Source organism: Pogoniulus pusillus, chromosome Z (assembly GCF_015220805.1).
Source record: "Pogoniulus pusillus isolate bPogPus1 chromosome Z, bPogPus1.pri, whole genome shotgun sequence".
In the NCBI taxonomy this organism is placed as follows: domain Eukaryota; kingdom Metazoa; phylum Chordata; class Aves; order Piciformes; family Lybiidae; genus Pogoniulus; species Pogoniulus pusillus.
Window position 1 is genome coordinate 89,149,504 of NC_087309.1, and position 27,927 is coordinate 89,177,430.

At 48.7% G+C, this 27,927-nt stretch overlaps 1 protein-coding gene across 4 annotated transcripts in view; it reads right to left on the reverse strand.

Moving 5' to 3' along the window:
• CTIF (cap binding complex dependent translation initiation factor) overlaps positions 1-27,927 on the reverse strand; it is a 210,071-nt gene that overhangs the window by 107,658 nt on the left and 74,486 nt on the right. For all 4 annotated transcript variants that reach the window (XM_064176803.1, XM_064176801.1, XM_064176804.1 and 1 more), the window contains one exon: positions 27,641-27,716. In XM_064176803.1, coding sequence (XP_064032873.1) covers positions 27,641-27,716 — 76 coding nt within the window. The remainder of the gene's footprint in view (positions 1-27,640; positions 27,717-27,927) is intronic.

Consider the following 27,927-nt stretch of genomic DNA (forward strand, 5'->3'; position numbering starts at 1 on the left):
CCCCATAGGACATCCAGGTGTTTGGGACCAGAGTCCAGGTTACCCTCTAAACTGGAGGGTCTGCTGAACCTTTGTGCAACCCCCACCACTGGAACAGCGTCTCCTAGCCAGCTCTGCTTAACCTGAACCTCAGCACTGCTCTAAGGAGGTGCCAAGAACTGTATCCAAGTATATTTTCTTGTCACTTCTGTTATTAACAAATAATGTGTGTTTTCCATGTGTATTTCTGCAGTCCCTTAGAACCAGGTTCCCACAGATCACCTTCTCTTGGGCAGACTGGGATTTCACCTCACAGAAGGTCCATCTTGTGCAAAACCCCAGGAGCTGGGCCAGCCCAACAGCAATAAGCTCTCTTACTTGCAGTGGCAACTTCATAACCTTATAAACAAGAGGTGGCTTCCCCTTTCTTTCAAAATGGGTAGATCCAAGAGTACTAGGAGAACTTTCTCGCCCCTCAGCACTTGGCACTTCCCATGTAACAGCCCAAGACCACAAGCAATAGTTCATAAGTCAACAGGCATTTTTTTGGTCATGATCCATATCACTTTGATCCAAACACTGCACCACCAAAGCAGAAGGGAAATTTGCCATCAACCTTTCTTGTTGACCTTCATGGCTGAAGCATGCTGTGTACAACACTGCCATCCTTTCCCTCTTCAGCTGGAAACATTTTCATACAAGAGATATTCCCATTTGCAGTAGGCTGAAGACACAGCCCATGCACTTTTTCTGAGACTACACCACAAAGAAATTATGTTCCTCCTTCCAGGAGGAGAAAACTGTTGAGTTTAGCTCAGGCCAGAGACAGCAAGAGTGGATCCCATGTCACAGCCATCCCAGCCTGGAAAATACTCAAGTGTGCAAGCACCAGTAGGTTCTCAGCTTGGGGAGAGAACAAGGAGTAATCAAACTAGGGATGGGGGCTGACTCCCAGAAGCTCCCAGAAGCGCTGTGGATTGAAGCTTGAGGAAGGCAGATTGAGACTGGAGATTCAGAAGAAATTCTGGACAGTGAGGGTGGTGAGACACTGGAACAGGCTGCCCAGGGAGGTTGTGGATGCTCCCTCCATGGACGTGTTCAAGGCCAGGTTGGATGAGGCCTTGAGCAACCTGGGCTAGAGGAAGGTGTCCCTGCCCATGGCAAGAGAGTTGGAACTTGATGATCTCAAGATCCCTTCCAACCCAAACCAATGCCAATCACTCTCTCTGGGAAGAACTTTCTCCTAACATCCAGCCTAGACCTCCCCTGGCACAACTTGAGACCATGTCCCCTTGTTCTGTTGCTGGTTGCCTGGGAGAAGAGACCAACCCCCACCTGGCTACGACCTCCTCCTAAGTTGCAGCAAAACAATTTCCACCTCAACACAAAAGGGAACTTCTTTACTGTAAGGGTCCCAGAGCACTGGAACAGGCTCCCCAGGGAGGTTGTGGAGTCTCCTTCTCTGGAGACTTTCAAGGCCTGTCTGGATGTGTTCGTGTGTGATCTGTGTTAGATAGTATTGTCCTGCTCTGGCAGGGGGGTTGGACTCGATGATCTCTTTGGGTCCTTTCCAACCCCTAACGTCCTATGATCCTATGATCCAGTCTATGAATCTAATCCTGTAAAATCCTGATTTTTCCTGCTTTGAGAAGCACCATTCCTTTGCAGGACTGTGCACTGAACAACACTTGCCAGCTCCCTGGCAGTTGGTACCTGGGCAGAGGAACCTGCTTCTGGAGTGCTCATCTGTTCCCTCTCAGCGTTCTCCTTCTGTGGATCGAGGACTGAGATTCCTCCCGCAGTAATGGGCCTTAATGCAGGGTGGAACAGAGGACATGTCGTGCACTTGCTGCACAGTATCAACCACATCATGTCATACATTTACTATGCTGGTGGCTTTTCACTGGTGCTTTGCAGACCTCTGGCTGTTGGGAGTTACTTTGAGCAGTAAAATGAGGACAAGTTAGAAAAGCATGCTTGTGGCTGCTTTACAGCAGATCTCAAGTCACAGGATCACAGAATTGCTTTGGTTGGAAAAGAACTTTAAGATCATCCAGTCCAACCATTCTCTAACTCCAACAAGTCTGGTGTTTCCCAGCATCACATCTACACAGCTTTTAAATTATCTCCAGAGATGGGGATTTAGCCACCTCTCTGGGGAGCCTGTTCCAGTGTTCGAGAACCCTTACAGTGAAGAAGCTTCGTCTGACGTCCAACCAAAACCTCCACTGGTGCAACCTGAGGCCATTTCCTTGCTTGTTCCTTGGGAGAACAGAAAACCCCCAACTGACTTCAACCTCCCTTCATGGAGCTGTGGAGAGCCAGCAAGTCTCTCCCCAGCCTCCTTTTCTCCAGACTAAACAGCCACAGGTCCCTCAGCTGCTCCTTACAAGATCAGTGCTCCCTCCAGACCCTTCACCAGTTTTGCTGCCTTTCACTGGACACACTCCAGCACCTCAACTCCTTCCTTGGACTATGAGGCACAAAACTGAACATAGTACTCAAGATGTGGCTTCACTACTGCTGAGTAGAGGGGGAAATGTGGTATTTGGCAGCTAATCTCACATTTCCACATGAAAAATGTCTGAAAAACATCCAAAGTTTCTACAAGACAAACAGCAACATGGCCCTCTCATGTCTTGCAAAGGCTGAACCTCAACCACAACTCCACAGACACAGGGCATCACGTAAACATCTGTTTTCTCACACCAGTAAAATTCTGAGTTGTGGCTGGTTTTGTGATGACTGCCAGGAGTTGGGTGAAGTCCCCTTGATTTATTTCACATTAGCCAAGAGGACAAACCTGCTGGTATTTCATCAGAACCAAGTGGGGACAAAGATTAGATTCAGACTGGATATTAGGAAAAATGCCTTCTCCAAAAAGGGTTGTCAAGCACTGGCACAGGGCAGTGGTGGAGTGCTCATTCCTGAAGAGATTTAAAAGCTGTGTGGATGTGGTGCTGAGGGACATGGTTTAGTGGTGGACTTGGCAGCGCTGAGCTGGATATCAGTTGGATCTCCTGTTTTAAAGGTCTCTTTCAACCAAACCCATTCCACAATTCTACAAGAACAACCACCAAAACTCCACAAAGGAAGACAGCTGCTGAATATTTCTACACGCCAAGTGCCCAGCACCAAACTTCTCACTTACTGGGATGTCCCAGATCATGTTGCCCCTCCTTGCTAGCCTTCTTTTAGCTTCTTTCTACTTTCATTTGTGCCCTTCTTGCAGGATTGTGCCCATGTGATGGGTTCAGCTCCAGAAGCTGGGAAGGGTCTGAGACAGTGGTTACCAAGAGCAGTATGACAAACGAGTAGAAAGAGGAAAGTCACAAAAAACAGAGATGACCTTGAACTGTAAGCAACTGGGAAGTGGCTGTCAAATTGTTCACTTCCAAAGAGAGGTGAGAATTTCAGCAATTAGCACATCCCCGTGTCCATTCACCTGGCTCCCATCTTTGTCCTGGACCTGAAGATGATGAAGGAACTGGAGCACCTCTCTGACAATGAAAGTTGAGAGCCCTGGGGCCATTGAGCCTGGGGAAGAGCAGCTCTAGAGGGGATCTGATCAATGCTTAGCAAATAATAAAGGGTGGGGGGCAAGAGGATGGGGATAGACTCTTGTCAGTGGTGTCCCATGACAGGACAAGGAGCAAGAAGCACAAACTGGAATGCAGGAGGTTCCATATGAGCAGCAGGAAAAACTTGTTTGTCATAAGGGTGCCAGAACCCTGGAGCAGGCTGCCCAGAGAGGTTGTGGAGTCTCCTTCTCTGGACAGATTCCAAACACACGTGGACATCGTGATGCTGGGCAAGCTGCTGTGAGTGCCCCTGCTTCAGCAGGACGGTTGGACTAGATGATCTCCAGAAGTTCCTTTCAACCCCCATCACGCTGGGATTTTGCAGTTCTGTGATCCTTGCCTGACTGTCAGCAGCACAGCCACAAGCATCCTACAGATGCTGTGTCTTCATGCTGGCTCTAAAGTCACACAGGAACTCCGAAGCAGCCCTGAGATGCAAAATGATGAAGTCTCCCATGCTAAACTCCAAGCTTGCCCACCTTTTGTGGGTCTACCTTAAATTAAGTACCTTATCGGGGGCAGTTTAAGACACCTTCACTGACACATTGCTCTTTGCCCACTGCACAGAGTTACACCCACATACACGATGCTGTAGGCACTTGCTGTCCTTCCTCCTGCCTGCATCTCTGCTGGGATCAGAGTCATCCCCGCCAGCCAGGATGGCTTAAGCCTGCCCTTCCTGAAGCCAAGTCACAGATGACTGTTTCTCTGTGCTTGGCAGCCTCAGCCTATGTCTCCTTATCACCACCAAAAATGATTCATCTAACATCCATGGCCTTTTGCCAGCCAGAACGTCACGCGAGGAGCAGAACCATCTCCTTCACTCCTCCACAAACTGAGGCAACAAAAATCAAAGCTCTTCCTCACAAAAATAATAAATTTAAAAATTAAAAAAGAGTTCCTACCAGCTAGGAAAAGCTGGAGGTTAATACAAATTCCATGGCTTCAAGGGGAAAATGGAGCTGCATTCAACAACTCAACAGCTAACCATGCTGGCAACTGCCCCTCCCTCAGAGTTATTGAGGAAGTCAGGATGATCCCTGTATTTGTTCCAGCTGCAGCTTTCCCTTAACCCCTGGTAGTGGTGCTCTCAAAAAGACACAGAGCTTGCTTTCTGAGAGTGGCTTTTCATTTTCCTGTGTGTCACGGCCACAGTTGTTAGCTTGAAGTGCTGTCACTCCTCGATTAAAAATAAAGGAGGAAAAAACTCCAACCTTTGCCATTCTAAGAAGTCCAGGCAGGATGAGCAAAAGGAGGATTAAAAGAAGGCTTTCAGGACTTAGCCTGGAACAGGAAAGAAGAAGATAAAGCCATTATAAAAGCTTGTGCTAATACAGGAGTCCTTTTTGTTGCAAATGTTAATGCAGCCACACAAATTCCTATGAAGATTTATTAGGCAGGTCATATAAACTGCTCCCCTTCCTCGTCTGCTGATAAAATCAAGGCTATTTTCCTCCACTAAAGTGCTCCCCTCTCTACATTAAGAGTTAAAATTGGCTTTTTTTTCCCCACAAGACTGTCTGTGGTAGACAGTCTATGGGTGAGGATCATGCCTTCAGAACACCAAAATACAGATAATGAACATAAGGTACTGAGAGGAAGGTTTAGAGGCATGCTGTTGAGATGTTTTCCCATAAAGATAAGCACAGCCCCAGGTCAACGAATCATAGAATGGTTTGGGCTGGAAGGGGCCTTAAAGTTTCAGCCCCCTGCTATAAGCAGAGACACCTTCCACTAGACCAGGTTGCTCAAAGCCCCATCCAACCTGGGCTTGAACACCTTCAGGGAGAGGGCATCCACAGGCTCTGTGGGCAGACCGTTCCAGTGTTTCACCACCTTCACTCTAAAGAATTTCTTCCCAGCATCCACTCCAAACCTCCCCTCTTCCAGCTTAAAGCCATTCCATCTCGTCCAAGCACTACAAAGCCTTGTAAAACATCTCATGGCCCAGAGGCACCTCACTCCTAGACTTCCCCCCATCCAAAGGAAAGGTCTTACTGTGGGTTTGATGATGAATAACTTGATGGATACTGCACCATCCTTTTCCATCATCTTAGACCTGTCAACCTGCTTGAGCATTCGCTGTCCCATGGGACTTTGGGCCAGTAAAGTATTTACTTCATGTGAGCCTGCTCCTAAGTCCACTATTTGCCTTGGCCCTCAGCCAGCCAAGCACTTAGGCACATGCTTAAAGTTAAGCACAAGAGTAAACAGATTGAAGGCAGGGGGACTTAAAATTAAGCACATATTTGAAGGATTTGTTGGATAAGGGCCTTAACCCCTGCATGCAGCATTTAACTGGGATGATTCCCGGCTCATTAGCTCCCCCTCCACCACCCCTTTCCCAGACCTCCCCTCCACCCCAACAGGCAACAAACATTTTTCTGGTTTTGTCACTACACTTTAAAGAATTCTTGTCTGCCCCCCAGGCAGAGCATGTCTCTCTTTTATTATACCTGCCTGTGAAATACCTTCCAGAAATCCCCACCCAAACAAAGCCTCAGGAAAGGAAATAACGGAAATTCTTGACGGTTTCCATGGGGGGAAACAATCCTGACCAGACGAGGCGCACGTAAGGAGAGCGTGATGACTGCTCCTACTGTACACGGCTCCCAACCCAGAGACTCCTTCAAGCTGCAGCAGAACCTACTCCCCACCAGCAGCCACAATCCTCAGCACCCTCAAACCTGGCCCTTGGATGTGGCTGTTTGCACATAGCAAGCAAGATCTGAAAAGCCTTTTGGTGGACACACAGAGGAAGAAGAGACATGTGACAACACAGAATCCAGGAAATCACCATTCTCTACCCTGTAGCCAAGTGCAGCATCCAACAAGGAACCTTCCAAAAGGGCACACAGCTTATGAAGGGCTCTTTCCATGATCTTTCATATGAGCTATTTAACTTTATCTCAGGTGCACTTACTCATGCTTGCACCTTGCTGGCTGCGGGCACAATGCACAGGTCTGGTGGATCAAAAGCCCTCTTAACACAGAGAAGCAACTGCTCTGAGCAAGCAGCCCAGACAAGAGTTGGAAGATACAGACATAACAGCTGAGCAGAAGGCTGTAAACCTGGACAAAAAAGAGGCAGGTTTGCTGTTGATTTCTCCAGAAACAGGACTGCTCTCACCAAGGAGCAGCAACTTGTCCAGGCTTGAAAATGGACTAATGAAACACCAAGTCCCACTTCCATCCCTTACCCATCCTTATCCAACTCACTCTAACCATCCTCTTGCTGCATTATCACCTGCTCCTGGAGAATGAGACCTTCCCACCAGGGCATGAATATCTGTCTTGCTTGTGCTACATGCAGCAATAGCACTAAATATTCAAGTAGCTTTGGACACCTGTATTACTCCATCCAAACTGCAAACCACACTAGGTGACCAACAGATCCCCAATTTTCACTGCAGCACATGCAGAAAGACTTCTGTGCTGCCAAACACCCTCCTTTGATCCAACCTCTTGTCAGGAAAGCTCTGGATATAAGTGCTCCATTCCAGGTTGCCCAGAGAGGTGGTAGATACCCCATCCCTGGCAAGATTCCAGGTCAGGCTGTTTGGGGCTCTGAGCAACCTGCTCTAGTTACAGATGTCCCTGCTGACTACAAGGGGGTTGGACTGTCTTTTAAAAGTCCCTACCAATCCAAACTATTAAATGAGTCTATGACTCCAGAGGAAGGTCATGGCCACCAGCTGCTGCACTGCAGCCCTGCCCTTCCTGAACCAACAACTCTCAGAAGCTGAGGACTGGCAGAAGAAACTCAAGTCCTGTCTTGTATGCAAATTGCACCATGGAAAGACATGGTGAGTACAAAGCCCAATAAGGTGATCTGCTCCCATTTCAGACAGGAATGGCAGGATAGTCAGCAGTCAAGGAGCTCCACCTCTAATGCAGAAGGTTCCCAGCTTCATGTACAATACAACCCTTGGAGTTACTTGTGATGTATTTTCATGGCCTCACTGGCCATGGGTAGCTGGGCATTGTTTCTCTCTCTAGACAAGGAAAGACAGCGAAGGAGTTGTATCTTGGAAGCCTGTCACACATCACCGAGGTCAACACAGCTCACATAAACAATATTTATTACCTACATAGCTATGATGCTTGGAAATAGCACTGAGATACTCTGCACAGAGACCAGAAAGCTGCTGCAAGCAGCAAGAGAACAGCAGCACAACACCGAGGCTGAAAGAACTCACAGCTTGCCCAAACAAGGGTGTTTGTAATTAAAAAAATAAAAGTTTAAACAACAAATCTGTTACCTAAGCATTAGTGAACTGACCAAAAAGTAGTTTTTCTTTCAAGTAAAAGGACTCCATAGTGTTTGTATTCCCATCACTGTGACACTGCAAATGGAGGGCAGGAGAAACACAGACCCTGTGTTTCTCCCACTATGCCCTCACAATTTCAGGCAGACTGTGGAACAACTCCCTTCCATATCCATTGCCCGTGGTGCTGGTCTCTGACAGCTCTCCATAAGTAAGTTGGTCTTCTGCCATGCCTTGGAGCATTTGCAGGAGAGGAGTCCCCACCCACCTACACTGACCGAGCAGACGAGGGGACAGAGGAGCCTCCGCCACGCTCTTCAGATCATGTCAGGTCGCACGTACATTTGAAGTTGGTCACCCAGTTCTCAGCAGCCAGGAGCAATCTCATAACGGCTACTTCCTCCACGGTTTGCAAAGCTGATCTTCAGGAAAGCTCAGTAGTGTGAGGAAATCCTGACCATCACCACCAAAGCGTTATCGACATAGCAAGGAGATAATAACGGCAGGAACTGCCTTACAGCAAAATCACCACCGTGATTCATGCGACTGCCTGGTGCCAAGGTCCAACGAGCTGCAGCACACAGCACCAGGAGGTCACACATGCTATTAGCTGGTTATTGTGTGAAGACTCAAGAAGAAAAAGAGGTGGGTTCCTACAGTCCAATGAGCACCATCCACTCTACCTGTAGCAAATGGATCGTGCTGTAAGTGATACAGCTTACTGCACTGAACTCGCCTTCACGTAGAGGGACACAGGTCTCACCTTCTCCTTTGGAAAAGTAGGTGGTGTCTAGCCTGGCAGATACCTAATGCTACCTGGAAAAGTCTTGGTCTGTGGGTTTTGTGACTGCCCTGGAGGCACAAGAAACGTCATCAAAACCAGAGAAGTCCTCTGATCTGTGTAGAGTCTCCACCCAGCAGAGATGTGTCATACCTTAATGTTGGCCAGAACTGGTGGGCACATTCTGTGGCTAAAGCACCACAGTACATCTGCAAAGACCTTTTATATTAGGATCACTGTCTAAGATCTCCATGGTCTGTGATACACATCTGGGGAGTAGCAAGCACATCATTAAAGATACCAGCTTGGAAACTTGGGTGCTGTCAAGTGGTGGTCAACTCCTGGAGCAGGCACAACAAGCCAAGCAGTTGTGCCTCCTTCAGCCTCATCCTTGCTGCAGACCACACACCACCAGCGTATAGGCTTTGCATGTGTGTGATGAAAGCAGCAGAATTTACCCATCTTGGACAACCAGAGGAACAGAGGAGAGTCAAGAGCTGGTGAGACAGGAAGGTTCACCCACCCTCTGTTAGGATTTGGCCACTTGTTGAACAGACGTTGGAGAAAGTGCTGCTGTGGCACTGTTGAGGAGCATACATGCATGGCAAGGTGACAGATTGCCCCACACCATGAGAAAAACCCATTGGTGCCTCCTCCAAGCACAATGCTACACCAGAAATAGAGCACCTTGGAGACATTGTTTTGCTTTTTTCCTTTCTTTTTTTCACAGCTCAGGCTTACTGAGTTCGCAGAGCCTCTCTTTAATGTCACATGTGCAGCTCAAGTCCCTCAGGCCTCTGCAGAAGCAGCCTGGGATATTTGCACAGACCCCTCACAATGGAAGGAAGAGGGTGTAGGAGGGAGGATCAGGCTGCTGACCCCTTTATTGTTCTTGGGCCAGAAGAAAGCTTCCTCCTGGCTTAAGAACCATGGCGCTGAAAAAGTTTTCCAGCCAAAACGAGTCAGATGGAGTCACTGGGTGGTGGTTTTTAGGTTTCTTTATTATTTTTTTTGTTATTTCTCCTTCCCTTGCCTCCCCCTTCGGTCAAGCGACAGGGAGTCACAGGGCTGTGCTCCATTCACAAAATACCTGCTGCACATCACGTAGTCCTTCCCCTCGACGGCAGGGAAAGGCACTGTAACCCAAGCAAACCAAAATAACCCCCTTTTTTTTTGTTCTTGTTGCTGTTTCTTTTTTTTTCCCCCCCTTTCTCTGCAGATTTAACAGAGAGAAAAAACCAAAAAGTGTGTGTGTGTGTGTGGTGTGTGTGTGAAGAAAAGATCTTTGCTCCCAGACTGACGCCTCCAGCGAGGAAAGCGAGGTGGGGAGGGGGGAAGAAAACAAGACTACAATACGGAAGAAAACAAAAACCACAGTGAATTCTGCTCTGAAAGGATTAAATGGAGGTTTTCCATTAACACAAACAAAAAACAAAGGGGGCCAAGCAACAAAACACCCCACCATTATATAATGAGACTTAACTGGGAGTCACCGGGGTCACACAATGCAGCAGACTGGAAAAACCAAAGCACAGTGCAAACTTTTAATTGTTAAGGCAATCATAAAAAGAAATAAACCAGAGAGAAACGATATGGTGGCTGCTGGCACAACAGTGGCCCAGGTATTTTTCACCCCCATTTTGCTCCTTCTGTCTGAAATACCCTTCTAATGTGAGTCTGACTCCTTGCCATACTGTTTGCTTGGGTGGTGACCTCTTTTCCTGGGACACTGTTGGCCAGGCAGCCACGGGGACCACAATGGCTCCCCAAAGCCTTAAGGCACATAGGGCTGATTGGCATCAAAAGTGAGGTAAAGCACAAGTGGAAGTTTTACCCCAAGAACCCAAGGATTAAAGTCATCATTTGGCTTCCAGATCCAAATCTGCATGCAAGGAGATGATTTCTCAGCACAACAGTTTCATCTACAAGTACAGTCATCATCAGTGACCACTGTCACCAAAAGCATTGTAAAGCACAAGTGGAAGCTTTACCCCAAGAACCCAAGGATCAAACCCATAATTTGGTTTCCAGATCAAAATTTACATGCAAGGAGATGAATTCTCAGCACAAGAGTTTCATCTACAAGTTCAGCAATGATCAGTGGCCATCTGCCTAGCCCCCAAGTTCTCCCTAACCTTTAGGACAAGTTAGTTCTAGAACCTTTAGATCATTTGACCACAGGTAACATTCAAGTTCTTCTATTCCTGACATTTCACAGCACTGTCCTACCTGCAGGGTTGAAAAAGTGCAGTGACATGGACAGGAATAATCCAAATGACAAAAAATGCTTTGAAAAGCCTCACCCTATCCCTCTGCTTTTGTGGAACCATGCTGTCACTGACCACAGGCCCAAAGGCTGGAGCAGAATGGCCACCATCGTCATGCCACAGTGTGCTCAGAAGGTCCAGCAGCAGCAGCGTGTCCTGCTGGTACCACAAGGCTGGAAACATGGAGATCACCTTAGACTCCTCCTTTCTTAGCAATTCCAACGAATGCAAATTTGTGCTTCACATTTGAACTGTAAAAACTGGCTTTGATTCAGATTATTATTGCAGAGCAACCCTGAACCAAGAGGCTGGGATGTCTCTTCTCTCCCCATTGCTGCATCAAACCATGATCAGGCAACTGCCAAACCCAGACCTTTCCATTTTATTCTAGTAAACATGCAGCAACCCAAACCTGAGTAACAAATGATCACAGAATCCTAGAATGGTTGGAAGGGACCTCAGAGATCATCCACTCCAACCTCCCACCCATGGGCAGGGAGACATTTCTCAACGAGACACAGATGCTCAAGGCTTCATCCAACCTGGCCTTGAACAGCCCCCTGGGAGAAAGTATCCACAACCTCCCTGGGCAACCCAATCCAGAGTCTCACCACCCTTGCGCTGACGAACTTCCTAAGCTTCAATCTAATCTTGCTTTCCTTCAGCTTCAAACCATTCCCCTTCTCCTTCTCCACAAACCCTCAGAAAAAGTCCCTCTGTAGCCTGCCTGGAAGATCCTTTCAACAATTGAAGGTAGCTCTGAGGTCTCCCCCAGAGCCTTCTCTCCTCCAGGCTGAACAATCCCAGCTCTCTCAGCCTATCCTTGCAGCAGAGGTGCTCCAGTCCTTCAATTATTCTTCTCTGGACTCACTCCAGCAGCTCTGTGTCTTATTCTGCTGGGGACACCAGAACTGGAGGCAGGATTGGAGGTGGGGTCTCAGCAGAGCAGAGTCATGGGGCAGAATCCCCTCTCTTGCCCTGCTGCCCACACTCCTCTGGATGCAGCCAGCACACAGTTGCCTTCTGGGCTGCATGAGGGCACTGCTGGCTCCTGGTTCTCAGCACCCAACACTCCTAATTCTCTTTCTTCAGGGATGCTCTCACCCAACTCTACACTCAGCCTGGATTTGATGATGGAGTAGGTATCAGTGGGTGGCTCTGCTCTCAGGACCACAGGCAGAAGCAATCAATATCTTCTATGATACCTGCTTATTTTGATCAGACAAGAGGAAACAAACAGCTCCTACAAGCACACACACTTTTCTTTCCTCTCAATTGAGGCACTTCTGAAGAATATACAATGAGAAATTAAATAATCAAGAGGGTCACAAAAGCAGGAAGAAATGAAGCTTTATCATTCTCCAGTGGTTTCTCTACTCATACATTACAGGAATTGGAGAAAAAAAAGGAAGAAAAACAAATTGAAAATAAAAACTAAGAATTGGTTTCTTCTCAGCACTACCAGCAGGTGAAGAATAGAGAAGAATAACCTTTGGAGACATGGACATTGAGGCAGCTTCATATGGCTGAAGGCATGGAGATGAACTTCTTCTTGGACAGTAGGACAAGGAAGGTTATTCTGCCCCTGTACTCAACACTGGTCAGGCCACACCTTGAGTACTGCGTCCAGTTCTGGGCTCCTCAATTCAAGAGAGATGTTGAAGTGCTGGAATGTGTCCAGAGAAGGGCAACAAAGCTGGTGAGGGGCCTGGAGCACAAACCCTATGAGGAGAGGCTGAGGGAGCTGGGGTTGTTTAGCCTGGAGAAGAGGAGGCTCAGGGGGGACCTCACTGCTGTCTAGAACTATCTGAAGGGACATTGTAGCCAGGTGGGGGTTGGTCTTTTCTCCCAGGCAACCAGCAATAGAACAAGGGGGGACAGTCTCAAGTTGTGCTGGCGGAAGTATAGGCTGGATGTTAGGAGGAAGATCTTCCCAGAGAGAGTGATTGGCATTGGAATGGGCTGCCCAGGGAGGTGGTGGAGTCACTGTCCCTGGAGGTGTTCAAGAGAAGACTGGATGAGGCACTTAGTGTCATGGTCTAGTTGACTGGCTAGGGCTGGGTGCTAGGTTGGACTGGATGATCTTAGAGGTCTCTCCCGACCTGGCTGATTCTATGATTCTATGATTCCTATTTCTATTCAAACTCCACCATCCAGCAGAGATATTTTGGAGATCATAGCATCCCAGACTCATTTAGGTTGCAATATTCTAAGAATATTGAGTCCATCCATTTCCCAGCACTGCCAGGTCTCCAGTAAATCATGTCCCTCAGCACCACATCTACACAGCTTTTAAATACCTCTGGGGATGGGGACTCCACCACTACCCTGTCAGCCTGGGCCAGGACTTGACAACTCTCTCAGTGAAGGAATTGTTCCTAACATCTGACCAAAACCTCCCTTGGCACAACTTGAGACCATTTCTTCTTGTCTTATTGCTTGTTTCTTAGACAAGACTAACACCTACCTTACCCCAGCTTCCTTTCAGGAAGTTTTTGAGTTGCAGAGAGCCAGAAGGTCTCCCCTCAGCCTCCTTTTCTTCAGGCTGAACATCCCTGGTTCCTTCAGCTGCTCTTCACACTTATGCCGTAGATGCTTAGCCAACTTCGTTGACTTTCTTTGGACATGCTCCAGCCCCTCAATGTCCTTCTTGCAGTGAGGGGCCCAAAACTGAGCTCAGGATTTGAGATGTGGCTGCACCAGTTCTCAGTACAGGGGGACAATCCCTCCCCTGGTCCTGCTGCCCACACTCTTCCTGATCCAAACCAGGATGCTGGTGGCCTTCTTGGCCACCTAGGCACGCTACTAGCTCATGTTCAGATAGCTGTCCACCAGCACTCCCAGGTCCTTTTCCACCAGGCAATTTTCAGCCACTCTGCCCTAAGTCTGTTATATTATACAGGGTTGCTGTGATCCAAGTGCAGGACCCTGGTTGAATTTCATACAATGACCTCAGGACACCAATCCAGCCTGTCCAGATCCTTTTGTAGAGCCTCCATATCCTCAAGCAAATCAGTGCTTCCACCCAGCTTAGTGTTATCTGCAAACTTACTGAGTGCATGCTCAGTAAAGACATTAAAGAGAAGTGGCCCCAGTGCTGGGGCCCGTTCTCTGGGGAACACCACTTGTGACTGGACAACAATTGGAGACACTTTTCTGTCACCTGTCATGGCAGTGCATTTCCCGTTTCTCAAGCCAGCAGAGAAGTCCATAGAGCATCTTCAAAACCCCCAGACAAAACCTCTATCTATTTTTGAAACCATAAAATGAACCACAACATGGGACTAGAGAGCACCTCTGAGTTCCAGTGCCTGGCCTGCCACCATAGGCAAGGACATAATTTCATTCCCTTCACAAACAGCCTTTATTCTCCCCATGGAAGAGACACTGAGGCATCATGTGCAGCAATAGATTTCCCACTTAAAGAACAGTCTTTGACCAAACCACCTTGGATTGTACAAGGAACACTTATCCTGCCACTCCATCCTGTATTTACACACAGTTATATATACATCTCCTCGAACTGGATGGGATTCACTTACCTGCTGCCTCCAGGAAGGAAATTTGCATCTTAAGAACTTCTGGTCTCACCTATTGTATCATTTTCTATTTCCACAACATCAGAAGGCAGCAGAAAGGGACAGAGCAGCATCTTTTGGTTAAGAAAAAGGCTTTATATGTGACAGGAAATACTAAACTCCTATTTTGTCAGGCAAGGGATGAGGACATCCCCCATTAGCAAGGCTTTTGAGATCACCATGTGGTTCGAGGTTCTGCCACTCCCTCCATCGACAGGGACACAGACACAACTCTCCTCTCAGCAGCTTACTTTTGTCTTTTAGAGAGAAAATTCCCTCCTTCTCTCTATTTTATTAAAAATCCAGGTCTCTCACAGAGAGCAAGGAAGGAGATTAGCATGTGGAAATATCCAAGCCAGCAGAAATAGCTACTCAACCAAAGAGATGCTCTGTTTTTATTCTGGATCTTTAAACATCTGGATTTTTTTTCCCTGTTTTTCCTCTGCTACCTTTAATCAGTTTTTAAAACTTAATCTTTACTCCACAACCAGCTTCAGGAAAGCACTCAGCAAACTCAAGGAAGCACAGGAAAAGCCCTCTAAAGAATCTTTGGGAAAATGAGGGAGAGAAAGAGGTAGCTCTACTCAGAAGTTAAATTCAGGGGGCTGGGGGGAGTGATCTGTGTCATAGTCTACAAAAAGGACCAGGAAAAAACGGAACAGAATCACAGAATGTATGTCAAAGATCATCCAGTCCAAACTTCAACCCAGCACTGGAGGGTCCCTAAGCACCAGGTCCACACACAGCTTGAACACCAATATGGATGTGGTGACTTGCCCAGTGCTCTGGGCAGATCATTCCAGTGTTTGAGAACCCTTCAGGATTGCTTTGGATCTTCCAGAGCTGCATAAACGCAAACCTTTTGGAAAGAGAAGTCATCTAAAGGGCTGAGAAAATCCCATGTTGTTCTTCAGTGTGTTTAAGCTTGTCTTTGAGCCTTCAAGGCTTATTGAGTTGTTATTTATATTCCACATCTAAAGCAGTTAATTCCCAAGAAAAGTAGAGTCCTCATCTCTAAAACTACTTGTGAACTCCCTCAGCAAAACTGAGGATCTTTCTTCATCATCCTTCCAAGAAACTACTCATTCTGCTCTCCTATCCTTTTCCCTCATCTCCTTGTGCTGCCTGATGTTCAACTCATAACCCATCACCTCCTATTGGTGAGACCTGCCACTACTAAGCTGCTTCATTTCTACCCTTCCATCAACCTGGCCCAAAGGAAATCTGTAAAGCCTCAAACTCTCATTACTCATCTCTTTTTCTGCAGCATAAACCACAGATTCACAGATTGTATTGGGCTGGAATGGACCCTCAAAAATCATTGTGTCCAGCCTCCCTGTAATCAGTCAGCAGGGACATCTCCAGCTAGATCAAGGCCACATTGAGTCTGATCTTGAGTGACTCCAGAGACAGGGCCTCAACCACACCAATGCCTGTAAAACTGGGCTCTAAGGTACAGAGATGGTCCAGCAGTGCACATCATCATGGTCTTCATCTCCCTCCTGCCTTCCAAAGTGTGGGACAGAGTCATATGGATAAACAGAAATACATTCAGAGGAACATTCAATATTTAATGGGGCAGCAGCACCTTCCACTGAAAAGAAACACTCCTCAGTACCTCTGGCACCTTTCCTTGGTGTAAGGAGCACTGCTTTGGACTGAGCCCTGCCAGAGCATCCCATAGGAAATAAAGCAGAGTTGAGGATTACCTTTGCAAAAGTGGCATTCTGAGAGGAGCTGGGAAGGTGTTGTGATGCAAGAGAGGGAGATGTTTGTTGTGGGGCATGCCTAATCCTTAAGAACCAGCTCCCTAGGGTTGTGGTGCTAGAACAAGGTAATGACAGTGAAGGTTCACAGTGAAGGTTCAGTTTTAACATCATTCTGCTCAGGGCTTCAATCTGCTTTGAGGCTCTGAATGATGCACAGTGCTAACCAAAACCAGTCCAGTTTGCAGAGAAGCAGACAGGTTCTCCACTGTGATTCCCCATTCTGGACACGCACCACAAGACCGAGGTGGGCACAGTGGGATGGAGAATAGCATGACCTAGGACAGGAGGCTATGAGATGCAGAAACCTTGGAGTGAAGTTTCTGCTTGGAAAACAGCCTCTGGAAAAAGCCTGCTTTCCTCCGCAGTGCTTCTGCTCCATGGCTGTGCAGTGGGGCTGCAGCGCCCTCTAGTGGCGCAGGGCTGCCCTCTGCCACCAGCCCTGTCCCCTCTGCCACCATACACCAACTCAACCACCAGAGTTACCATGAAAGCCACCTTTGCCCTTTCCAGACACACCCCACACCCATGTCTCTGAACCCAGCCAACCCAGCTGGTCTCCGAGAGCACCCCAAAGACAAAGAAACTCATACAAGTCTGCTGCTTTCCAAACAACAGGGCAACCTGGCCCCAGTCCTGCCCAACTGGACAGCATCAGCTCCAGGAACCACAACAAAATGTTCCTCCATGCCCATCATGGAGAAGGCATCCTCACAAATGATGACCCAGCATTGCTAAGTCTGCTTGAATTGGGTAGCAGCCTGCAAAGCCTAACCAGCCCTGAGAAGGCATAGTCCATCTCATCTGTAACGACTGGAAACCAGATCTGAATAACAACAATAACAGCACAGCAGAAAAGTCACAGCTTTAGGCCATTTCATAGAACCCTAGAACGGTTTGGGTTGGAAGTGACCTTGAAGATCATCTAGTTCCAACCTCCTAGCCATTATCAGGGGCATCTTCCACTCGACCAGTTTGCTTGAGGCCTCGTCCAAACTGGCTTTGAACTTCTCCAGGGAAGGGGCATCCTTGGGCAACCTGCTTCAGTGTCTCACCACCCTCACTGTAAAGAATGTCTTCCTAATCTCCAGCCTAAATCTCCTCTCTTCCAGCTCAAGGCCATTGCCTCTCACCCTATAACTGCCTCCCTGGTGAACAGGTCAATCCTATGATATGCAAGGCTATCATCATCTGGAAACTCCACTGGGAGATCTTCACTTTTCTGCACATCAGATAAAATCCACAGTTGAGGGCTCACAGTGACTGTGCTCTACTGTCACAGACCAGGCTTGGACTTTGCGAGAGCTGCTGACCTGCCTGGAAGACAAGCCAGACTTGGTCCAAATCTCTCCTCTCCATTGCTCTGGAGATGGCAAGAGTCTCATCTGCTTTCTTTGGTCCATCATGGCCTCAATCCTAACACAGGAGTGATGCAGAAGGGGTTAGAGGTGACCATGGCAGTTTGGTCTCTCAGCACAAGGAGATGGTCATTGCCACTTGTATTAAGTGCAACAAAAGAGAGGCCACAGAGACACCAGATCTGTCTGGAAGTCACAGCAAGACAAAAGTTTTTTGCTCAGTGGTGGAGATTTGACTCTCAATATGTTGTGACCTACACTCAAGTTAACCTTGGCTCTTTGACAGGGACTTTCCACAGTGGTTTTAGCAGCTACAACATTGGAAAGACCCTTGGGATATGAGAAGCTGGCTTGTTAGATGAGAAACCTTCTCTGAAAGCAATGCCCTGCCTACATGCCCTGGATGGAGCCCAGGAGAATCCAAGGATAGGGAGAAGAAACTTCCTGAGATAGGGCTACCTAGGGAGCCACTTCAACTTGTTCCCAAGTGTTTGGTAGACACCTAAGGATGTCAAAGTTAGATATGGTGAGCGGCAGGAGTGACATACAGCACATGGGACACTCACACAGACAAAGTCAGTCCCAGTGCAAGACGATGTCAGTCAGAGGGATGAGATCAGCCCAGCTCCACCAGTGTCAAAGAGCCTACTGAGAGAGGGCCACACTGTGGCCATGACTCTGAAGGAGGTGGTATCTGGGGTGGCTAAATGAGAACTGCCTAGTCCTGTCATGCAGGGAGAACAGGAAAGACAGGACACGGAGAGGATGAAAACTGTATAGTGACAGTAAATAACATCACCCCACCACAGAGCCATCTCTGAGCTCCAGAGACCTGTCCTCCTGCCACCACAGATTACACTGGGCTGGAGAGACCTTTAAAGGTCATCTTATCCAACTCCTCTGCAGTCAGCAAGAACACCTCCATCTGGATCAGGCTGCCCAGGGTCCCATCAAGTCTGATCTTGAATGTCTCTAGGGACAGGGCCTCAACCACCACACTGGATGGGTCAGAAGTCTGTACAGAGTCCAGGAGCAAGCCCTCACCCCAGTACTGGACACCAACCTCCTTTCCTTGCATGAAGAGCAACAGCAAAGGAATGCTTGTCCATGATCCACTCTTCTCCTCCTGGACACCTGAGCTGGATTCATCTCCCTTAAGGAAACTACCATATCTGAACAAGTCCATCTGTGAGCTGGTCTCCCTGGGCAAAGCTAACAGGGAAAGGACATGAGCATTCTCAGATGGGAATCATCCAACCTTCTCTAGACCTCTAGACTGACACACAACAAATCATACCCCAACATGTCCATGCCTCTCCTACAGGAGGAACCCCAAGTGGCAGGCTTCTACACAAGTTCCACCCTTAATCACACAATCTCCACACTGAATTGTAAGGCCTGACTTGAAAATACTTGTCACTGAGGAGAGGTCCCTAAGAGAGTGGGCACAGATGCCTGTTAGGCATCTAAATTCAGGTGGCATCACTGCACAGACAGCAATCCTTGCATTTCTAAGCCTGTTTGGGCAAAGTCTGGAACACAGAGGTGCTAAGAAGCCCAGATGGCCAAGAAGGCCAACTGCATCCTGTCTTGGATCAAAAATAGTGTGGCCAGCAGGAGTCGAGGGGTGATTGGCCAACTATACTCAGCACTGGTGAAGGGTAAACCTCAAATCCTGGGTTCAGTTTTGGGCCCCTCACTATGCTGAGGGGATGGAATGTGTCCAGAGAAGGGCAACACAGCTGTTGAGGGGTCTAGAGCACAAGTCTTGTGAGGAGCTGCCTAGGGAACTTGGGACATTCAGCCTGGAAAAGAGGCTGAGGGGAGACCTTCTGGCTTGTACAGCTCCCTGAAAGAAGGTTGCTGTGAGGTGGAAGTTGGTCTGTTCTCTCAAGTAGCAAATGACAGAGCAAGAGGAAATGGTCTGAAGTTGCACCAGGGAAGGTTTAGGTTGGACATATGGAACAATTTCTTCACTGAGAGCCCTGGAAAGAGGCTGTCGAGGGCAGTGGTTGATTCACCATCCCTGGAGGTATGTGAAAGATGTCTGGACATGGCGCTTAGGGACATGGTTCAGCAATGGACTTAGCAGCATTGGGTTAATGGTTGGAATCAATGATCTTAAAGGTCTTTTCCAGCCTAAATGATTCTCTGATTCCATGTTGCTACGAACAGTTTACAGAGTCTGCCCTTCTCCTAAGGAGCTGCTCCTTTGTTTCTCATCCAACAGGGAAGCTGGATGACAACCAAAGCCAGAAGAAAAATAAGCATCTTATTGTAAGTCCAAGCATATGACCAAAAGGGTCAAAAAATCAGTAAGGAAATGGAAGGAGATGAGTTGTAAGGCAATCAAGATGCCAAACCAAATGACATCAATGCTGTCTTCCAACTTTATTCCATAGCAACCAGTGAGGCCCAGTAGGCATTTCTGAAGTGCTACATAATTTCTGCTTCCTAAAACACATGAGAAAGAGCAGCTGGCCACCAAAGGCACAGCCACACTGTTTGGAGGAGGGCAGGTCCACCCTGATGGCCCAAGTCCAACAAACAAAGCCAAAACTTGCAAGATGCCAGTCCAGAAACCACTTGGCATGTATCTCAAAAATCTCTGCTGGTGTCTAGCAGCATTCACAGCATGTTGCTGCAATAAGCAGCCTCCTGTACCCTCTCTGAGCCACAGAAGCTTCACAGTGAGGACTGAGGGTACTTTGCAGGACATGACCTCTCGAGTTGTTTTCTCTGTATGTGTAGACTGCTTGAAGTCTGAAGATCCTAAGACCATTTGGCTGTCACACATCCAAGTCTGGAAGCCTTTCCAAGTGTTTGCCAACGGGATCAAAACCAAAGTGCACTGACTCAGCCCCTCCCATGACATCTTTGTGATGCCAAGATGATTACATGGTTTCCTCCAATAAACCAGCTGAGGTGAAAACAGAGAGGATGGTGAAGAGTGGCTGTACATCTGAGCTGCACCTCTCTAACCAGCCCTCCCTGGTGAGCAATAAAAAGCAGACCTTATGAATGAGGAATATTTATCTTCAAAAGATCATTTTCTTCCAAAGCCACTTTTTGGCAGCACTTTGCTGAGTCAGTGCCCAAAACCAGTTCACAAACTCCTGTGAGTAAGGAGAGAAGACGAGGTTCAGCTGACGAGCTGAGCCAAAGCAATGACCTCGTGAGCTCCTGGCCGTGAAGCTCTCTCCGACCAAAGCCTACAGACCAGCAGAACGCAAACACCTCGGGTGACGTTTGAGAAGACGGGGCAGGAGCTGTTGGGAAGAAATCGTGGCCAGCAGAGGACAGCAGGGTTCACCCATCTCTGGTGTCCACAAGATGGCAGAAGCACGCCGTGAAGCGGAGCATCCCTGCTCCGCCGCCGCTGTCCGAACGCCAGGCCGGGTGCGGAGGAGCATCTTCGCTCAGGTGGCTCCGAGGAAAGCACCTCCTGGGGAAGGATGCTTCGCTTTTCTTCGGTTTTCCACCTTCCAACCGCCAGAGAGTCAGAGGTTTCCCTTGCAGTCGGCTAATAAAATACCACTGAGAGATTCCAGCAGTGGAATTAATGTGCTTACAGTAAACCCCAGAAATCCAGAACATTCTGCTTAACCCAGGAGGGGTGTTGCTGTGTCTCTCTGTAGGTACACACACAGACCAGGACTGATGCCTGAAACTTGGCTGTAGGTTCATGGCCTACATCAATCACACAGCTGCTTTAGTCGGTAAAGACCTTCCAGATGGTTCAGTCCCAAGCACTGCCAGATCACCGCTGAAGCATGTCCCTCAGTGCCACAGCTACACGGCTTCGAAAGCACTGCAGGGATGGGCACTCCACCACTGCCCTAGGCAGCTTGGGCCAGGCCTTGACAACCCTTCTGAGAAGAAACTGCTCCTCATGTCCAATCTGCTGGGACAACTTAAGGCCATTTCCTCCTGTCCTATCATCTGGGAGAAGAAACCAACCCTCACCTTGATACAATCTCCACACTTTGCCACCCGAAGATATAAAATTTCTAGTCAATCTGCAACTAGGACACACTACCTCACTCAAAACTGATGCTCTCAAGTCTGTTATAGCTGCTAAAGCACATTTACCAGCAAAGTGTTTGCATCTACATTGTGCTGGAGGATGCTCCAGCAGCAATCTAGAGCCAGCCCTGTACTGGGCTGATCCCCAGCAGTGTGGGCAGCAGGGACAGGGAGGCGATTCTGTCCCTTTGCTGCACTCTGATGAGATCCCCCTGAAGTGCTGGGGACAGCTCTGGAGTCCTCAGCACAGCACACACAGGGACCTGTTGGAGCAGGGCCAGAGGAGGCCACAGCAATGCTGGCAGGGCTGGAAGGGCTCTGCTGGGAGGCCAGGCTGAGAGAGTTGGGCTTGTTCAACCTGCAAAAGAGAAGGCTCCAGGAAGACCTTCTGGTGGCCTTTCAGGACTCAAAAAGGGTCGATAAAAAAGCTGGGCACACTTTTTCTTCCTCACAGCCTGTTGTGACAGGACAAGGCATGATGTTTTGAAACTAAAGAGGGAGATTCAGAGCGGAGAGCAGGAAGAAATGTTTTAAGACTGAGGGTGGTGAGAGCCTGTCCCAGATTGCTGCAAGAGGTGGAAGATGCCCAATCCCTGATAACATTCCAGATGAGGTTGTCTAGGGCTCTGAGCAACCTGTTGTAGTTGAAGATGTCCCTGATCATAGAATCATAGAATCAACCAGGTTGGAAGAGACCTCCAAGATCATCCAGTCCAACCTAGCACCCAGCCCTGTCCAGTCAACTAGACCATGGCACTAAATGCCTCATAGAGTCTTTTCCTGAACACCTTCAGGGACAGTGCCTCCACCACCTCCCTGGGCAGCCCATTCCAATGGCAAATCTGGGAAGAACTTCCTCCTAACATCCAGCCTATACTTCCCCCAGCACAACTTGAGCCTGTGTCCCCTTGTTCTACGCTGGTTGCCTGGGAGAGTGCACTAGAAAACCTTTAATGGTTTCTTCCAATCCAAAACATTTTGTGATTCTATGAATCCATGGCCCAGCCATGAGAGGATGCACGAACTGGCCCCTCCACCCACATACAGCTGCTACAAAGAAGCCATGAGCTCTTAAAACCAAAGTCAGAGTTCATATCTCTTCCAATCTGAAAAGCTGCTTCCTTGGGCTATGACACAAACATCAACACAGTGTGGGAAAGCCCTAAGGATGGTGAAAGATTTCTTTCCACAGGTTCACACAAGATCCCTTGTGTCCCCATGCACTGCTCTCCTCACAGCCATCGGAAGCAAGGGATCAAAACCAGGAAATCCAATGTCAGCAATGGACAACCACATTCAATCCCAGTTAAAGAGTCACAAGTCAGTATTAAAGCAGCTGCCTGCATCACAAAGCACCTGCAGGATGGCCAAGGGATCAGGCCCAGTCAGCATGGGTCTAGGAAGGGCAGGGCTTGCCTGACCAACCTGATCTCCTTTTATGATCAGGTTACTTGCCTGTAGAATGTGGGGGTGGCTGTGGGTGTAGTCTACCTGGACTTCAGCAAAGCCTTTGACACTGTCTGCCACAACAAACTCCTGGCAAAGCTGGCAGCTCATGGCTTAGACAGATTCACTCTGTGCTGGGTCAGGAACTGGCTGGACAGCAGAGCCCAGAGAGTGGTGGTGAATGGTGCCACATCCAGTTGGCAGCTGTCACTAGTGGTGTTCCCCAAGGATCAGTGCTGGGCCCAGTCCTGTTCAATATCTTTATTGATGACCTGGACGAGGGGATTGAGTCCAGCATCAGTAAGTTTGCAGATGACACCAAGCTAGGAGCAGGTGTGGATCTGTTGGAAGGTAGGAGAGCCCTGTAGAGGGACCTGGACAGGCTGGATGGGTGGGCAGAGGCCAATGGGATGAGATTTAACAAGGCCAAGTGCTGGGTTCTGCACTTTGGCCACAACAACCCCAAGCAGCACTACAGGCTGGGGACTGAGTGGTTGGAGAGCAGCCAGGAGGAAAGGGACCTGGGGGTACTGGTAGATAGTAGGCTGAACCTAAGCCAGCAGTGTGCCCAGGTGGCCAAGAGAGCCAATGGCATCCTGGCCTGCATCAGGAACAGTGTGGCCAGTAGGACAAGGGAGGCTATTCCTCCCCTGTACTCAACACTGGTCAGGCCACACCTTGAGTCCTGTGTCCAGTTCTGGGCCCCTCAATTCAAGAGAGATGTTGAGGTGCTGGAATGTGTCCAGAGAAGGGCAACAAAGCTGGTGAGGGGCCTGGAACACAGCCCTGTGAGGAGAGGCTGAGGGAGCTGGGGGTGTGCAGCCTGGAGGAGGCTCAGGGGTGACCTCACTGCTGTCTACAACTACCTGAAGGGAGGTTGTAGCCAAGTGGGGGGTGGCCTCTTCTCCCAGACAACCAGCAACAGAACAAGGGGATACAGTCTCAAGTTGTGCTGGCGGAAGTATAGGCTGGATGTTAGGAGGAAACTCTTCACAGAGAGAGTGATTGGCATTGGAATGGGCTGCCCAGGGAGGTGGTGGAGGCACCATCCCTGGAGGTGTTCAGGAAAAGCCTGGATGAGGCACTTAGTGCCATGGTCTAGTTGACTGGCTAGGGCTGGGTGCTAGGTTGGACTGGATGATCTTAGAGGTCTCTTCCAACCTGGTTGATTCTATGATTCGATTCTATCAAGTGTACTTGTTAACAACAAAGAATATCAATCTTCACCCAGAACCATCTAGCTTCCAGTTTCCACAAGCACATATGACTGTACATGTCTAGGTAAGCCTGATTCCAACAAAAGGCAGCACTGCACCAGTCTGCCCAGAGGCACAAACCAAACACTAAGTCTGCCATTCCCACCTGGTTTTCCAGCTTGGAGGTGCCACACTAGAAATTAAAGGCATATATTGGAATTAATTCACTAGAATTGAGGGACTGGAGAGAGGCCAGTGGAGGCTACAGAGATGCTGGGGAGCCTGGAGCATCTCTATGAAGAGCAAAGGCTGAGTGCCCTGGGGCTGCTGAGGCTGGAGAAGAGCAGTCCCAGAGGGGATCTGATCAATCTTCAGCAAGAGGTAAAGGGTGGGGGCAAGAGGATGAGGCAAGACAGTGTGGCCCAGCAACAGAACAAAGGGCAATGGGCACAAACTGGAACCCAGGAGGTTCTATTTGAGCATGAAGAGAAACTTCTATGGTGTGAGGCTGCTGAAGGCCTGGAGCAAGCTGCCCAGAGAGGTTGTGGATTCTCCTTCTCTGGAGAGATTACAAACCCATCCAGCACAAATACAGGCTGGGCAGTGACTGGCTGGAGGGCAGCCCTGAGGAGAGGGACTTCAGGGTGCTGCTGGAGGAGAAGCTCAACATGAGCCAGCAGTGTGCACTTGCAGCCCAAAAAGCCAACCAGATCCTGGGCTGCAACAGGAGAAGTGTGGCCAGGAGATCAAGGAAGGTGATTCTCCCCCTCTACTCCACTCTGGTGAGACCACCTGGAGTACTGCATCCAGTTCTGCAGCCCCCATTACAAGGATGTGAACGTGCTGGATCATGTCCAGAGAAGGGCCACGGGGATGATCAGAGGGCTGGAGCACCTCTCCTGTGAGGACAGACTGAAAGAGTTGGGGCTGTTTAGTCTGCAGAAGAGAAGGCTCCAAGGTGACCTTCTTGTGGCCTTTCAGTATCTGAACAGGGGCTGTAAAAAAAGCTGGGGAGGGACTTTTTAAGCTATCAGGGTGTGACAGGACTGGGGGGAATGGAGCAAACCTGGAGATGAGTAGGTTCAGGCTCGACGTGAGGAGGAAGTTGTTCAGCATGAGAGCGGTGAGAGCCTGGAATGGGTTGCCCAGGGAGATGGTTGAGGCCCCCTCCCTGGAGGTGTTTAAGGCCAGGCTGGATGAGGCTCTGGCCAGCCTGATCTAGGGTAGGGTGTCCCTGCCCATGGCAGTGGGGTTGGAACTAGATGATCCTTGTGGTCCCTTCCAACCTTGACTGATCCTGGGCAAGAGGCAGCAAGTGACCCTGCTTTAGCAGGGCTTTTGGACTGAACAATCCACAGAGGTCCCCCCCAACTCCTACAGTCTGTGATTCTGTGTGTATCTGTGTTTCAACCTGATGTTAGGACAGGATGGGATGACTAGACCAGGAGCAGCCAGCTTATTCAACAGCTGTTGATTAGAGAAGAAGATATATCCTAGAAAAGAAAGAGACCTCCTCTCACCAAATATGGCTCAATTCTCATTTCCAATTATTCTCCAGGGAAAATAATCTTCTGTTGAAGATCTGGATCAGCTGATGTTTTTTCTCTGTGACCCGAAGTCCAGACATACCAAGCATGGAAAACACTGAGCAGAAAGCAGCTGCAAGCAGTCTTTCTGCCTGTCAAAGTCAGTAGCATTTGTCCACTCTTTAACTGCTACACATATTTGGTGCCAGCAAGCTCACCCAAAAGAAACAGTGAGGGAGACTACCACATGGTTTACAATGTGAGTAAGGCTTTTCCTCCTATGATGCATGAGCCAGAAGTTCAGCAAGCTCTCTGCTCAGCACTGAGCAGAGTAACCTTACCACAGCACCAGGTGTCTCCATCCTTCTTCCTGTGGCAAAGAGCAGACTTCAGTACGAAACCCACTGAGCATCCTGAGAAACCTGCCCAGCCCTGGAGACTCTGTTCTTTTGGGGACTGTGACTCATGAAAGTGATGTGGTTGACATGCCTGAGGGACTGGACCCACCCAGAGAGCTGGACAAGCTTAAGAAGGCCCATATGAACCTCATGTAATTCAATAAGGACAAGTCCAAGGTCCTGTACATGGGTCAGGACAGTTAACTGCATCAATTCAGGCTGGGGGATGCAGGGCTGGAGAGTAGCCTTGAGGAGAAGGACTTGGGGGTAGTGAGGGGTGCAAAGTTGAACATGAGCCAGAACTGAGCACTGCCAGCCCAGAGCCAGCCCTGTACTGGGCTGATCCCCAGCAGTGTGGGCAGCAAGAGCAGGGAGAGGATTCTGCCCTTCTGCTGTGCTCTGCTGAGACCCCCCCCTGCAGTGCTGGGGACAACTCTGGAGTCCTCAACACAGCACACACAGGGACCTGTTGGAGCAGGGCCAGAGGAGGCCACAGCAATGCTGGCAGGGCTGGAAGGGCTCTGCTGGGAGGTCAAGCTGAGGGAGTTGGACTTGTTTAGCTTGCAGAAGAGAAGGCTCCAGGGAGACCTTTTGGTGGCCTTCCAGTGCTTCAAGGGACCTAGAAAAAAGCTGAGTGCCAACTTTTTCTCAGGGTCTGCTGTGACAGAACAAGAGGTGATGGTTTGAAATCAAACAAGGAGATTCATATTAGAGAGGAAGAAAGTTTTACTATAAGAGCCTGTCTCAGGTTGCCTAGAGAGGCAGGAGATGCCCTATCCCTGACAACATTCCAAGTCAGGTTGTTTGGGGCTGTGAGCAACCTGCTCTAGTTGCAGATGTCCCTGCTGACTGCAGTGGGGTTGGACTGGGTGAACTTTAAAGGTCCCTTCTAACTCAACACACTCAACAGCTCCAGGCAAAGTTACACAAATTGACATTTCAGTTGGACTCCTATGTCACCTTTTCCCTAATATCCAAGCATCAAAGATCATTCAACCAAAATTAGACTGGAAACAGAGATCTGGAGAAGGCAGTTAAGAGAGAACTGGAGAAGGAACAGTCTGGAAAACCATACAGGTAGATGATCCCTGCATATAATTATACATAGGCACACTCCATGGAGGAAACATGTAGGCCAGCAAACCATCATGCTTCCTGGTAGCAGCTTACCAACACTTTGCCAGAAGGGCTGATGCTTTTCAGAACCTCCTCTCCTGAAATATATGATCCCATGTATTTATACATGTGTATAGATACTGTCCTTATCCTTTCACCTCCTAGCAAAGTCTCCATGGTAACTGCCTTTGCCCAGCACTCAAGCTCACAAGAAGACTCGCTGAGGACAAACATCAAAGGACCACATCTCAGCACATCCACTCCAGCAGCCTTCCCACTTCTGGGGAGGGTTTCCCAAGGAAAGGTGAAGTCAGGAGCTGCTGGTCTCCACTGTACTGCATCTTCATCACCTACCTGCCACACTGGAAGGACTTTCTCTATGTCATTCAAGTTGATGCCATCACCATCCTCGTATTTCCCTTTTCCAAGCCTGTGACAAGAAGAAAACAAACAAAACCACATGAAACCTCTCTGGAATCTAAGTTTATTTCCTATTACGGCATATGAGGAAGATCAGTTCCTACTGAAAAGGACCCTCACTAAAATACAGAGGGTCCCCATGTGTTTCCAACACACTCCCACATGAGCACAAGGCTGTCAATACAATATAAAGGCTATTCTCAGTCCTCCCCACCTGCACA